At 37.7% G+C, this 13,596-nt stretch overlaps 1 protein-coding gene across 7 annotated transcripts in view; it reads left to right on the top strand.

Annotated features, from left to right (window-relative positions):
• LOC139943847 (voltage-dependent T-type calcium channel subunit alpha-1G-like) overlaps positions 1 to 13,596 on the top strand; it is a 165,654-nt gene that overhangs the window by 95,350 nt on the left and 56,708 nt on the right. For all 7 annotated transcript variants that reach the window (XM_071940690.1, XM_071940688.1, XM_071940693.1 and 4 more), the window contains 4 exons: positions 3,355 to 3,506; positions 4,351 to 4,539; positions 5,899 to 6,013; positions 9,903 to 10,058. In XM_071940690.1, coding sequence (XP_071796791.1) covers positions 3,355 to 3,506; positions 4,351 to 4,539; positions 5,899 to 6,013; positions 9,903 to 10,058 — 612 coding nt within the window. The remainder of the gene's footprint in view (positions 1 to 3,354; positions 3,507 to 4,350; positions 4,540 to 5,898; positions 6,014 to 9,902; positions 10,059 to 13,596) is intronic.

Below are 13,596 nucleotides of genomic sequence, written 5' to 3'. Positions count from 1 at the left end.
CAATCATGTTGAGGGTGATTTTGTGACGCAGCTACACAAGGTTATTAGGCTGGGATGATCGTCACACGCGATGTCATTAAAGCTGAACCTGCTGTGTGGTAAAATTGGCTTATTTGTAAAGTCTTACATACTAAGATAAGAAAATAATAATAATAATAACATGCATTTATATAGCGCTTAATACAAGGTTTCTAAGCGCTGATAAGAAGTATTTCTGAGATTTTGAATTTTTTTTTTTTTACATTGATCTTCTCAAAGAATATTTTGTTTGTTTTTCTAACAAAACTGTACTATCTCAAACACTTTGAAAACAGTTATTTGTCTCAAATCAGTTTTTTTTTCTGAACTGAGAAAAAATAATAATAATAACACTTGTAATGTGCACGTATCCACCCTGCTGGGTGTTCAAGCCGCAGAAAAGGTTTCAGACACAGTATGACTGAATTCTAACTTTTAAAGGGTGAAGTCTCGCGATCAATCTGAAAAAGTCTACTCCGCGGTAGTAGAATGCTAGTTGCAATAATATAACCCTCCCCCCGACGCTATCGGGAGGAGGGTTACGTTATTGCAACTAGTAGAATGCAAGAAAGTTCTCTAATGAACAATCTCTACCTTGCAAGTATACACACATGCATGTAAGCTTGGGCGATATCACGATATTATCGAATATCGCGATACTAATTTTGAAACGATTTCGATATTGGATCGATTTGGTTTTAATCGAAATATCGATATATCCCGATAAATCGCGATATCGCGATGCATTTCCTAGCTGAGACATCTTGCACCCCATAGGTTTGGAGTAAAACCAGAAGAATAGGTCATTAGAACACCTCTCTTATGCTATGACTGTCTCTTCTACACTTTCACTGGGAGTTTGAAGACTGATGATATCAAATTTAATTAATCGCGATTATATCGAATATCGCTATATATTGTCGGCGCTATATCGTGAATAAAATAAATCGATATCGCCCAAGCTTACATGCATGGTGTTACCGCAAACCAAATTTATAATAGTGTAGTCTAGCTTACCATAGTAAACAAGATGGGATGAATATAATACTGTGAATTATTCCAAAATGCACGTAGACCTCGTAAAGGTCTTACTAATGAATTTCACATGACCTACAATCCTCCAATCAAACTTCAAGGATTTACTTGGGTGTTAAATAATATATGCTATAAATTAATAACTTTGATTGGATATAATTCTCTCGCTTTTTTCTTCACACGTTTTCCCTTTATCCTTTACTCCTCTTTTTGCTATCATTGAATGTTTTTGTTTGTACTTGTATGTGCCTCGGATGAATGTCCAGTTTGGATCGAAAGCTTAAGGCCATCTCTTCTACTTGTTTTATATTATGCTATAGTCAGCATTCGACCTCTGATGAAGCCAGTGTTATGCTACATGTACATTATGAGAATATATTTATATCTTTTACATGTTGTAAATCTGTTTTATTCAATTTAAACAAAATCAAAACTCCTAAAAGAAGGTAGTAAGTCAAAAGAAGGCAAAACAAAAACCACTGATTTATGGTCACTTAATTCAGGAAATCAACATGAAAAGTCATTCAAATTTATCAGAGAAAAAATGACTTGAATATGTACACCACGTCTTTAATCTTTGATCTTCACGTTTCATTTGAGAAAAGGTAGACATTGATTCCTAATTGCGTCTGCAGGACTAGGAGAACCAAGGGAGAGCATAGTGCATAATGATGTCTGCTCCAATTTCATAGAGCCACTAAAGCAAAAACTGAGAAAACATTGCTTATCATCTTTCTGCTTAGCAGAAATGAGCAGGGGCCAATTTCATAGAGCTGCTTAAGCAAAAAATTTGCTTAAGCACGAAAATAGCTGGCTTATTTTACACATGTTACTGGCCAAAATTTCATGCCAGATACATTGCTTATGACTAGTATTTAGCTGTTGTTTACTTCGCATAACAATTGAGTGGAGTCTTGGTCGGTAATCTGATTTTACTAAGCAATGAATTTTTTGCTTAAGCAAAGTTTTGTGCTTAAGCAGCTCTATGAAATTGGGCCCAGGCAGTCACAAATTGTATTGGGGACTTGGCATTTTGGCTTGTAAGCATAATTATTTTGTGCTTAGCTGCTTTTTGTGCTTAAGCAGCTCTATGAAATTGGGCCCCTACGACAAGCTTTTATCAGAAGATGTGATTGTAGCATTTTGATTATTAGAGTGATTTCCTCAGTTATCACAGATATTTTTCAATTCAATTGATTATCAAACTTCGTATAGTAAGCAAAATTCATATGGGATTTGAGGTTGATCTACTCGCTTGGTAGATGTTGTTATTGAGAACTTATCTTGCTGTAATTATTTTATTTACTGCAGCAGAGTTGATTTAACTGAACTCAAGAAACTTCTCAGTTCAAAAAAAAACTTTCATGCTAATTAACTACTACCAAGGGCACTATTTCATAAAGCCTGTTAGCGCAAAAACTAGCTAGGCACAGAAAAATGCTGCTTAACAGAAACTGGTTGACTAGCCATATTTCATGAAGTTTAAATTGTTGCAACTGGTGCCCTAAACTCATTTTTTGCTTAGCAAAGAATTTTGCTTAGCAATATTTCCTGCTTAACATTTTTATGAAATTTGTCCCTGGGCAAAAGGCAGAAAATTTAAGTGTAAACTTCTGCTTAGCAGCTTTGTGAAAGTGGGCCTTGAAGACTGTTTCAAGATGGTTAGCACTTGACACTGATGACAACAATTTCCGTCTGATCTGTGTACAATGATTTGCCCGAGGCTCACAAGGATCTCCCATGCCCATTACGATCCTGTCCGTAGGTCCGCTAATGATTTGTTATTAGCTACATTTCAGCTCTTATGACATGTCATGCCGATCGTGTTCAGCGAGGTCATTGCTCTGTGATGCCTTTCAACCCGCCATCTTGGTTATCGTGAATAAGCTGAAAGTCGTTGACCTTAATCTTGTGTCATTTTTGTGTTTGGGTCATTTCATGTAAAAATGGTTTGCCTTGGAGCTTGAAACTAAACCTTAGAGCTATAACTAGGAAGGTTACTGTTTGTTTCTCTTCTTTTGTTAAAGACAAAACATATTCATAATTCAGGATAGACACACACAAGAAAATTTGGCCTGTAACGAGTTTGATTTTTAAGGAATTTTATTCAACTACTGTATTTATTCAGATTGCACAAGTAAAAAAGAAGCCTAACTTGAAAACGAAGCGAAAGACAAAATTGCTTTTGTGAGTAGTGGTGGCTCTGATTAGAGCTGGTTTTCTGCTCGACGTCAGTGCGCTAAACCTTATACATGATGAAATTGTAAACATTTTATTCCTTTATTTGTTTCTTTCAACCAGCCATCCGAGTTGACGGAAGCGTTAGAGATCAGCAACCTCATCTTCACCAGCCTGTTTGCTCTAGAGATGCTTCTCAAACTACTTGCCTATGGCCTCGTTGGGTACATCCGAAACGGCTTCAACGTGTTTGATGGGATCATTGTTGTCGTCAGGTAAACCGCACTGCTTGTTTTTGAAGGAGTCCCAAACCCGGACTAGAAGAGTCAGGTTGCCTTTTTTTCTCCCATTTGAGTCAATATGAATCAAACCGAGGCCAGATGGTAAAAATAGTACGATACCCTCCTATGCAAAGAGAATTTTATTTAAAGGCAGTGGACACTATTGGTAATTACTCACAATAATTATTAGCATAAAACCTTACTTGGTGACAAGTAATGGGGAGAGGTTGATAGTATAAAGCATTGTGAGAAATGGCTCCCTCTGAGGTGACGTAGTTTTCGAGAAAAAAGTGATTTTCTGCGAATTTGATTTCGAGACCTCAGATTTAGAATTTGAGGTCTCGAAATCAAGCATCTGAAAGCACACCACTTTGTGTGACAAGGGTGTTTTTTCTTTCATTGTTATCTCGCAACTTCAACGACCAATTGAGCTCAAATTTTATGCATATGTTGAGATACACCAAGTGAGAAGACGGGTCTTTGACAATAACTTCTAAAAGGATGCTTGATTCTGACGAGTTGCTAGGCCCTAAAGCTTTTGCAGCAAGGGGCCGAAATGCTGGAACCATCTTCCTCAATCTGTTTGATTAGTTAATACCCTGAGCTCTTTAAAATCTCAAATAAAACCCCACCTCTATCCTTAGTTATGCTAAGTTATAATAATGTGGTTAATTGTTTTCGTTTGTGAAATGTGTAGTTTTGAACTCTAGTTTTTTTCTGTTGTCGCTTTTGTATTTCTTAAACTGTTTTTATCAAATTTGTAAAAATCACTATATAAATTAGGTTATTATTATTAGTATCATCTCTCTACCATCCCATTACCCTCTTACCCTCACAGCGTTGTTGAAATCATGCAGCAAGGCCAAGGAGGGGGTCTCTCTGTCCTACGAACCTTCCGTCTTCTCCGAATCCTTAAACTGGTCCGTTTCATGCCTGCTTTGAGACGCCAGCTTCTCATCATGTTGAAGACCATGGACAATGTTGCGACATTCTTCTCTCTCCTATCGCTCTTTATCTTCATCTTCAGGTAAGTCACTCGGTCTCTCTTTTGTTTGCTTTTTTATTAAGATCTTGACTTTTCATCTTTTCATCTTTTCAAGACCTAGCACCTAAGTATACCGTGGACTTGTTTAAGGCACTGGACCCTTGGTAATTACTCAAAATAAGTTTTAGCATAAAACTTACTTGGTAACAAGCAATGAAGAGCTGTTGATAGTATAGAACATTGTGAGAAACGGCTCCCTTTATTTCTACCTCCATGCTCTAAAGTAACGTAGCTTTAAGTAGGAGGTTAGTTCTCACTAAAATAATAAAAGACTTCAGGCATGAAGCCTTTTATTAGGCATCTGATGTTTTTTCATTCATTATTGTCTTGCAACTTCAATAACCAATTGAGTCCAAATTTCACAGGTTTTTTATTTAATGCATATGTTGGGATACACCAAGTGAGAAGACTGGTCTTTGACAATTACCAAAGGTGTCAAGAGCCTTTAAGATGAAGCAGAAAAAGTGTGCTGCTTGCTTTGTTCTGGCTCCTCACCAGGGCCCAATTTCATGGCTCTGCTTACCGTAAGCCAAGAATTGGCGCTTACGGTAGCAGGGAATTCTGTGCTTACGGCAAGCCTATTTCACGGGTTAGCGGCAAATTATGGCGTCTGCGCTTGCGTACTCCACGTTACTAGGCATTCTACGCTTACAAGGCTAGCGCAGAAATTCGGCGCTTGGAATCGTGATCGTAAGCGCAGAATTCGGTGGTAAGCAGAGCCATGAAATTGGGCCCAGACCTTGACTGCTAAAAATGGTCTTGTCGAATCAAGAAAAAATAATATTTCAAGAAAAATATCTACTCCAGTTGCTAAACAAAAAATTTGGTTCTTTATTTCTTCTTAACGAAAATAATGTTCTGGAGACTACCCCCTAGCTCGGCAACAGGGAGTAATATTCAAGTTGCTATTCGTTATTACTTCATGATGCAATCTCAATTCCCTGGAGAGTTGGTACATAACCAAGGCTGCTTGATCGTCGCCTCCCTGATTAACAATCAAAGTTAATAGACCGGTTGACAAGGCCAGTTTGTTTTCGGCCACAGAATACAAATTACTTTATGGTGGGAAGCGTTGGCAATAACTATACCTGTTGGGATTCGAACCTCAAATTAACAAAATAAAAATGACACCTGGATGATTAACCATCAAAGTTAAGAGGTTGACAAGGCCAGTTTGTTTTCGCCACAGAATACAAATATCTGTATGGTGGGAAGCGTGGGCAGTAACTTACCTGCTGGGATTCAAACCTCCCGTTTTGAAAAATGTCACTACCTAAGGCGCTAATTTATCTGATTTTGACCTTGATGATATAATTGGTCTAAATGTTTTCAATCCCACAGCATCCTAGGAATGCACCTGTTTGGTTGTAACTTCTGTAAAATAGTTAAGGGAGTTGAAGAATGCGACCGGAAGAACTTTGACAACCTCCTCTGGGCAATTGTGACTGTGTTTCAGGTAAGAATTTTCAATCAAACAATAAATATGATAAAGTCACAAATTATATGGTAAACTTTGGTATGGCCCCAGCTGCACTGCACCATGTATTGCTTCTGACTGGTACCCTTACTGCCAACATACAGCTAGACAGCTCAGTTGGTAGAGTATTAAACTAGAGGTCGCTGGTTCAAGTCCTGCTCAAGGAGGTCTTTGTCAAATACCAAATAGTTTAAAATCTACCCAGTCAGTTTCCCTTATGGTTCAATACCTGATATAAATTAAATAAATTACATGTAGGTTGCTCTCTAGATTTCTATGGCAGCCTAGTACTGCTTGGAGGATTGCGCTGGTCTTGGCTTTGGTGCCTTTTAAAAAATGTCCATAGACTTTCAGATTTTCCAATGAAAGTCCCCTTTGCAAAATGGAAATGGCCTGTCCCTCTCAAAGATGACATTCCATGATTGCTATGGTAACAACAGTCTTGTATAGATCTATACTTAACCTCCTCACACCTTTTTAAAAAAGATGTTGTTCAGCTATTGTATTCATCGCACATATTCAGGACGACATGTTTCAACCCCCTCTGACTTGCGAGGGCGCCGTTCTTTTACCCTACGTGATCCTCCGAGAAAATGTGTCAAGTCAAGTTGATGAACATGATGTGAATACATGATTGCTCCAAAGCCTTTCAGATGTTATATTTAGATCATAAACACTTACTTTATAAGAACGATAGGGCATGGACAAAATTGTAGATTTATTGCACCAATGTTGTGTTTTTTGTTGTCAAGACCATTATCATTTTACATCCATCTTGATTCTCTGCTACTATTCAGATAATTATAACCATACCGAGGCTTTGAAGGCAAATTAGTCTGGTGCCTTTTCATGCTTACATTTACTGTTGTTACTGCATACAGAGAACCAGACAATAGCAAAATTTGAAGTTTTATTGTGCCGCTGGCAAACAGCGATAATGTGATACAAGACATGACAGAACTTGTAGTAAAGGTCTGCGTGGGATATGCATTTGTCCTGAACACATATTATCATGTTTGTTATCGTCCACTGTGGGCCAACGTGATCACTTCTCGTTTTGTCTTACCCGCGGGAAAAACAATAAGACCTTTTAGGGTTTATCTTGATGTGCTTGTCCGCACTCGCTCAAAGACTCACAGCCTGTCACGGTAGGCTAATCTGACACTTAAAGTTCCTCATTTTCAATTCAGTCGACATCATTTGTCTTCTCCCGAGAGATAAGGACTTCACTGCGAGACTTTACTGCCGAAGAAAGTGTCATTGTTACCTGAGGGGTTCCCAAATCAGAGAGAATGTTCATTTCTCTTTGGGGAAAGGTTGAAATCAGGGTATACAAATAGTATTTACTTATTGAGGTATAGTTTTATAAGATGTTATACTTACCTCTTGGGATTATCAATACGCTCTTTGGGGAAAATCATTCCATTGAGGTATTAAAACAGTGAATAGAATCTCAGTTGGGGTAGTTTAATAAGAAAACTCATTTCAGAAGAAGTGTCAGTGTTGATTATCCTGAAAAAGGTTTGATATTAGGCTTCACTTGACTGTATACTCCAAATGGGGTAGTTGTTTTTAGTCTGGTGTGAGAGATGAAATCTTCACTGTGAGACAAGGGTTCAGATCAGTGGCCGATTTCACATAGAGCTCAGATTGATCTTAACTGCAAATCAATGAGAGTTTTCTTAAGTGAAGTGTGGTTTCACAATACAAATCACTATGGCAATACTGACAAATTTGTTTTGCGATGGATTTTATTGCTTTGTACAAAAAAAGACCCCTGGGCCCAATTTCAAAAGCAACTGAAACTTGAATGTGCTTAGCACTGAAAATATTGCTTAGCAGAAATAGGTTACCAGCCAAAATGCCATCCTCAAATTGCAGAGACTGGTGCCCTACTATCATCATTTTGCAATGCAAATGCATTTTTGCATTTTGTCTGCTGCAAAGAAATCCCCAGAAACAACTTTCTTTTTCCTAGTGTATTGCATGACTGTTGCCATAGCAACTTGTGTACATGTGAATTGTCGTCATTGTAACTGTTGCCTAAAAGCGCCAAGCCATATTCCCCTTTGGTCATTTAGATTTAATTTCCATCAGAGAAAACGGCGAGGCGATTTAATCAAGAACCTGCATCATGATACCAATGAAGTGTAGAACTAATTTAGTAGCAGGTAGTTACGAGATGCCATACTATCTCTTACGGTACTGTTTGTCTTGATGGAAAGGCAACCCAAGTTTCTTAATGTACTTTCACCGATAATTATTAAAATGAGTCAATGTTTTTCTTTCAAATGATGTACATGTGCTCTTTGCTAGCTCAATTTTCTGTTTAAATCACGGAGCCAATTTCGCAGCGCTGCTTAACGATGAGCAAATTTCTGTCCAGAATAAATTCACATGTTCGCAAGAAAGTTAGTGAACAATAAGACTCAAGGGTCCATATTTAGAAAAGATGATGAGGAATTAGTAAGTTTTAGACGTGGGAGGGCAACCCCCGATAGGGAAAACCCACACAATCAGGTAGTGATTAAAAACCAATTACACATTTAAGGCTCCGGTCTATGATGGAATTTGGCGTGAATGGCAAAACCTTACCCCCAAAATGGCTCTGCTGAGCGAAGCAAAGAATCGGCGCTAGTCAGCAGGGAATTCTGCGCCTGTGTCACACATATTTCACAGGTAAGCGGGGACGTTTGGCTTGTACGCGTGCATACTACACGTTACTTAGCGATTTACGCTTACAAAGCGAGCCGAGAATGGTGATCGTAAGCGCAGAATTCGTTGGTAAGCAGAGCCATGAAATTGGGTCCTGGTGATGATCACCTGTTTTTAGGAACTGTTTTTTTTTTCTTTTTTCTTTTTTTGGGGGCGAAGAATGAGATAGATGATACATTTATTTTGCGTTATACTTGAACACCTGTATATCCTCCCCTGATCTTTTTTTTCGAGGTACCATGCCTTATTCTTTGAATTGATACAAAATTATGATGCCATAATATATCAACTGATACCCCAATAACCTTCCTTTGTAATATAGGAAGTTTGCAAACTTACATTAAAACTTGATGGACATTGAAATGTTCACACCACGCACCGATTTTCGATGACTTCAGCTGGTCCCATTTGTTTCAAGGCAAACAAGAAAGTACGGTTTCCCAGGGAAGCCATACATGTACGTGGAAGAAACATCTGCAGTGACTATAAGTGTTCTATTAAGTGACTATTAAGTGACTATAAGGGCCCTGAACTGTGGAACCAGCTTCCTAAGCAACTTAGGGAAGCCAGTAATGTTGATAAATTCAAGGCTGGCCTTAAGACTAATCTTTTTAAGCGTGCTTTTTTAAACAACTAAGTACAAGTACATGTACATATATTTTTGTATTCTATGTAGTAGCAATTCCAGTTTTTTAACTAGGGTTTATTCTCTGTGTTTTTTTTGTTTGTTGTGTACAAATTCTGCATTTATTACATGTTAACTGTATTTTCTAATGGGTGTTTTAATTGTATGGATTTTAATATGTTTTCTTTTTATTGTTCAGCGCCCAGGAGCATGTTTACATGGATAGGCGCTATATAAATTTCCATTATTATTATTTATTATTATTGTTCTGTTAGACTTTGTGTGTGACTCAAGCAGTTGTCTTCATTTTATTCAAAATATTTTTCTTTATTACATTTAAAAAAAAATAATAAAAAAATAAAAAGTGTAAATAATTCTTGGCTTTCAAATCTGGTTTCATTTTTTGTTTCGGTCTTGTTTATTTTTATAAAAAGTTGCATCGCTCATATAAACTAAACTGTAGTGTTCACCATTGCTAAGTCTGTATTAACTTTTTCAACTTATCGTCTCTCATTTTTTAAAATTTAGATTCTTACCCAAGAAGATTGGAACATCGTCCTGTACAACGGCATGTACCATAACACTGCTTGGGCTGCATTGTACTTCATTGCGCTGATGACCTTTGGTAACTACGTGCTCTTCAACCTCTTGGTGGCTATTCTTGTTGAAGGTTTCGCTGCTGAGGTGAGATCAATCAAATTCTGGTATTAAACTCTTTAAACACCTCGCACCTTTAAAGCATAATTGAGGCTGAAAAGTGATTAGTTTTCAATTTCGAAATGGGGAAATTTTAAGGGGTGATTTGGACAAGTGGATTGAATTGGCTTATGTAGGTGCTAAAGATTATTGGGTTTGTGATCGTAGCTATAGGTTGTTAGACTTTCAACTAATCCTCCACGAGAATGTGGCATGTCAAAGGTTTGTGGCATGTCATGGCCTAGCAGTTAAGAGCACCAGTTTTAATTTCTGATGTGTCTGATCAGCAGAGTGTGAATTCGAGTCCCAGTCATGACACCGGTGTCCTTATAAGCAAGACTCTTTAAGACCATGATGGTTCTTCTTTCAGATGGGACGTAAAGCCGTTGGTCCTGTGTGTTGTGTAACGCCTGTAAAAGAATCCAGTGCACTTATCAAAAAGAGAAGGGGTTTGCCCCGGTGTTCCTGGTTTGATTGGCAGCATATTGCACCACACAGCACCTTGTAAACATAACATGGTGCGAAGTAAAAAGAGTAGGTCTCATAATTCAAACGTAGTCCCATATACATTGTACCTTGAAGGAAAATACTGTTTTTCAAAGCGCGGTGAGCATCACTGAGTGACGGATATATGCGGCTATATAAGAAGCCAATATGATTAATTTATGCTTCTTTCACATAATACTTCTTTAGTGGGAAAATTTTCAAAATAACAACTACCCAAACATCTTAAAGAATAAACTGAAAGACTGCACAAAGAGCTGAAGAGATTTTATAGTCGTAAGCGGATCACGAAAGTAGACAATGCGGCATTATTTTTTAAGAACCATTATTAGCGTTTTAGGTACAAAATTACACTCGCCATTTTATTGCTTCGACAAAGTCCCATCTATCCGAGACAAATTAGGTAAACAACTATTAAAGTTAGGTGAATGATTTGTAAAAATTTTACATTTTTAGATGATTTCACTGAAAGTAGGGTCTTATAAACCGACTCAACTTGTTTTGTTTATTTCACAATTTCTTCTTAACACCCAATGCACTTTCTCAGTGATGTTGTATTTCAACAATGTACTTATGGCAAAGCTATTAATCGATGATTGAAGCTCTAAACAAGCGTCGTTTTTTCAATTAAGACATTTACGATAAGACATCTTACAACTTAGTGATCCCGTGTATAAGGCATCCAAACCATATGCCAAGAATTTCACAGAACTTTAAAGCATCACTTCTTGGGATAGGTTGTACTTTGTACGTGTCAACGTCACTCCGAGCTGTAACTTTCACTGCAACGACTTCTGTTCTGTAATTAAGATTATGATGAACATTCTTAGCATTGTATGCATACATGTAGGTCAGAATCCCACAGAGGTACTAGGTTGTCCAGTCGTGGACAGTCCACTTACTACGATTTTAAGCAGAACATCTTCCTTAGGAAGCTTCTTTTCACAAGAGAGTAGTTTAGCAAGGGTCCCTTGTTAAATTGTAGCATGGTTGTAAAATGTTACCTTGGATGAAAGGACTGACAATTTTTTACTGTGTCTTTAAGAGGAAGCCTCAGACAGGAGTTTGTCTCTTCTGCTTAAATGCTAAGAAATAACATGACATGACAAGAAATAACATTATTGGAAATGTTATTGCAAAACAAGTTCTTATCTGAATAATCTAAACAGCCAAGTCGATAATCACATTACGCACACATATATATTGATACCTCAACACGCATTGCATCAAAATCTATATTCACAATATTGCAGTCACATTTTCACTAATATTCATAAAGACTCCAGGGGCCAATTGAATGGCTCTGACCTACACGTACAGTGTAAGCAAAGAATTGGCATTACAAAAGCAGAGAACTCCACTCTTACATCAATTGTATTTCATGGGTTAGCAGTGAATTTCTGCTTGTGCGACTCCATGTTGCATTCTTCGCTTACTCAGGTATAGCACAGAAATTTGGCGCTTGAACTGTACGCGAAGAATGGTAATCACAAGCGCAGAATTCAGTGGTGTTAGAATCATGAAATTTGGCCCATGTCATATTTTCACCAAACCAAATGTATGACCTCGGAGCATGGAACCAATTGCTTATTTTCAAGAGAAGAAGATATGACCTTTGGTACTTGCCTAAGGGGTCATGCGATTATTGCAATGACCTCATGAATTGAAGGTCAATTCTGTATACCAGTCTTCAACAGTGATGACTTGTCTATTATGTATGTAGGCATCATATTCTTCTTATTTAAATAGCCTGATTTCCGATTTTTTTTTGCACTTGCGTAAATGTAGGGCATGCCCTGTACTCAATAAAATGTAATGTTCCCATTCCCCCCCCCCCCCCCCCATTTTTCAAGGAATAAGTATCATGCCAGATTATACACAAAACATCGGACTTTGTGTCACTCAAGATTATTGAACCCTCCGATAGATTATTTTGTTTTCCAAGCGATGGAGAATTCTCTCCTGAGGCATAAATGGTACAAGTGAAGGAATCATCATCTTATCATCAGTAACCTACATGTACCAGGGCTATATGTAGCATGCTCAAAAACATGCAGTGCTGAAAACGTGGAGCAAGTTTCTCCATGCTGAAATAGACTCAGATTGGGTCGTGGATTTAAAAGTATTGTCAGCTTTCCCTCCATTACGATGTTTTTTTTTTTAAATCTCAGTTTGTAATTGTTGAAATATTCCTGAAGGCGAAGATTTCAATCTTACAAAAATTGTAAATTTTGTGAGGAATGTATATTTATTCACTCTTCTTGGCAGCTTTAGTAATCATAAAGACCCCTAGCATGACCTCAAAAGCCAAAAACAGCGCCGTCAATCCAGTACACTTTCTATCATTTGACCTCAGTAATGCATCAGTTAAAGGGAAGGTACACGTTGGTCGAATTTGTGTGCTTTCAGATAGGAATAAAAGACTTCTAGCTAGAAGTCTTTTAATATTTTAGTGAGAAATTACCTCTTTCTCAAAAACTACGTTACTTCAGAGGGAGTCGTTTCCCACAATGTTTTATACTATCAACAGCTCCCCAATGCTTGTTACCAAGTCAGATTTTAAGTTAATATTTGTTTTGAGTAATTACCAAACGTATACCTTCCCTTTAATGAACTCTGTTAGCCCCTGCGAAAGTGGCTCAAAATGTCATTTTATATATGAGCAATTCTTTCTTAACTTTTAACCCGACGACTCTCCATGTTTCCTTCTCACATGGTCATCACAAAAAAAGTATCAGATTTCTTGGCGAGGACCCATTGACGTAGCATTCCCAATCATGTTCAAGTAACTCTCAGATCCGATGCGTAAAGGGAGATGTTCTGAGACTCTACCCTCTCAATAATGCAGAAAGTGCGGCCGTTTCTATCTTTGAATCGTAATTACTCCAGGGACCTAAGATCTAGACATTACTCTCCATTCCTCCAGCTTGCTTCCTTCCTTCCTGCATCTTTTTTCTCTGTTTCGTTTTCTTCTCTCCTTTGTAGATTTTTTTTGTATGCCTTCCTCTATCAACTTGATAAA

This window comes from Asterias amurensis, chromosome 11, assembly GCF_032118995.1.
Source record: "Asterias amurensis chromosome 11, ASM3211899v1".
NCBI lineage: Eukaryota > Metazoa > Echinodermata > Asteroidea > Forcipulatida > Asteriidae > Asterias > Asterias amurensis.
Note: the sequence above shows the minus strand (reverse complement) of the source record. Positions and strands in the feature narration are given on the sequence as shown.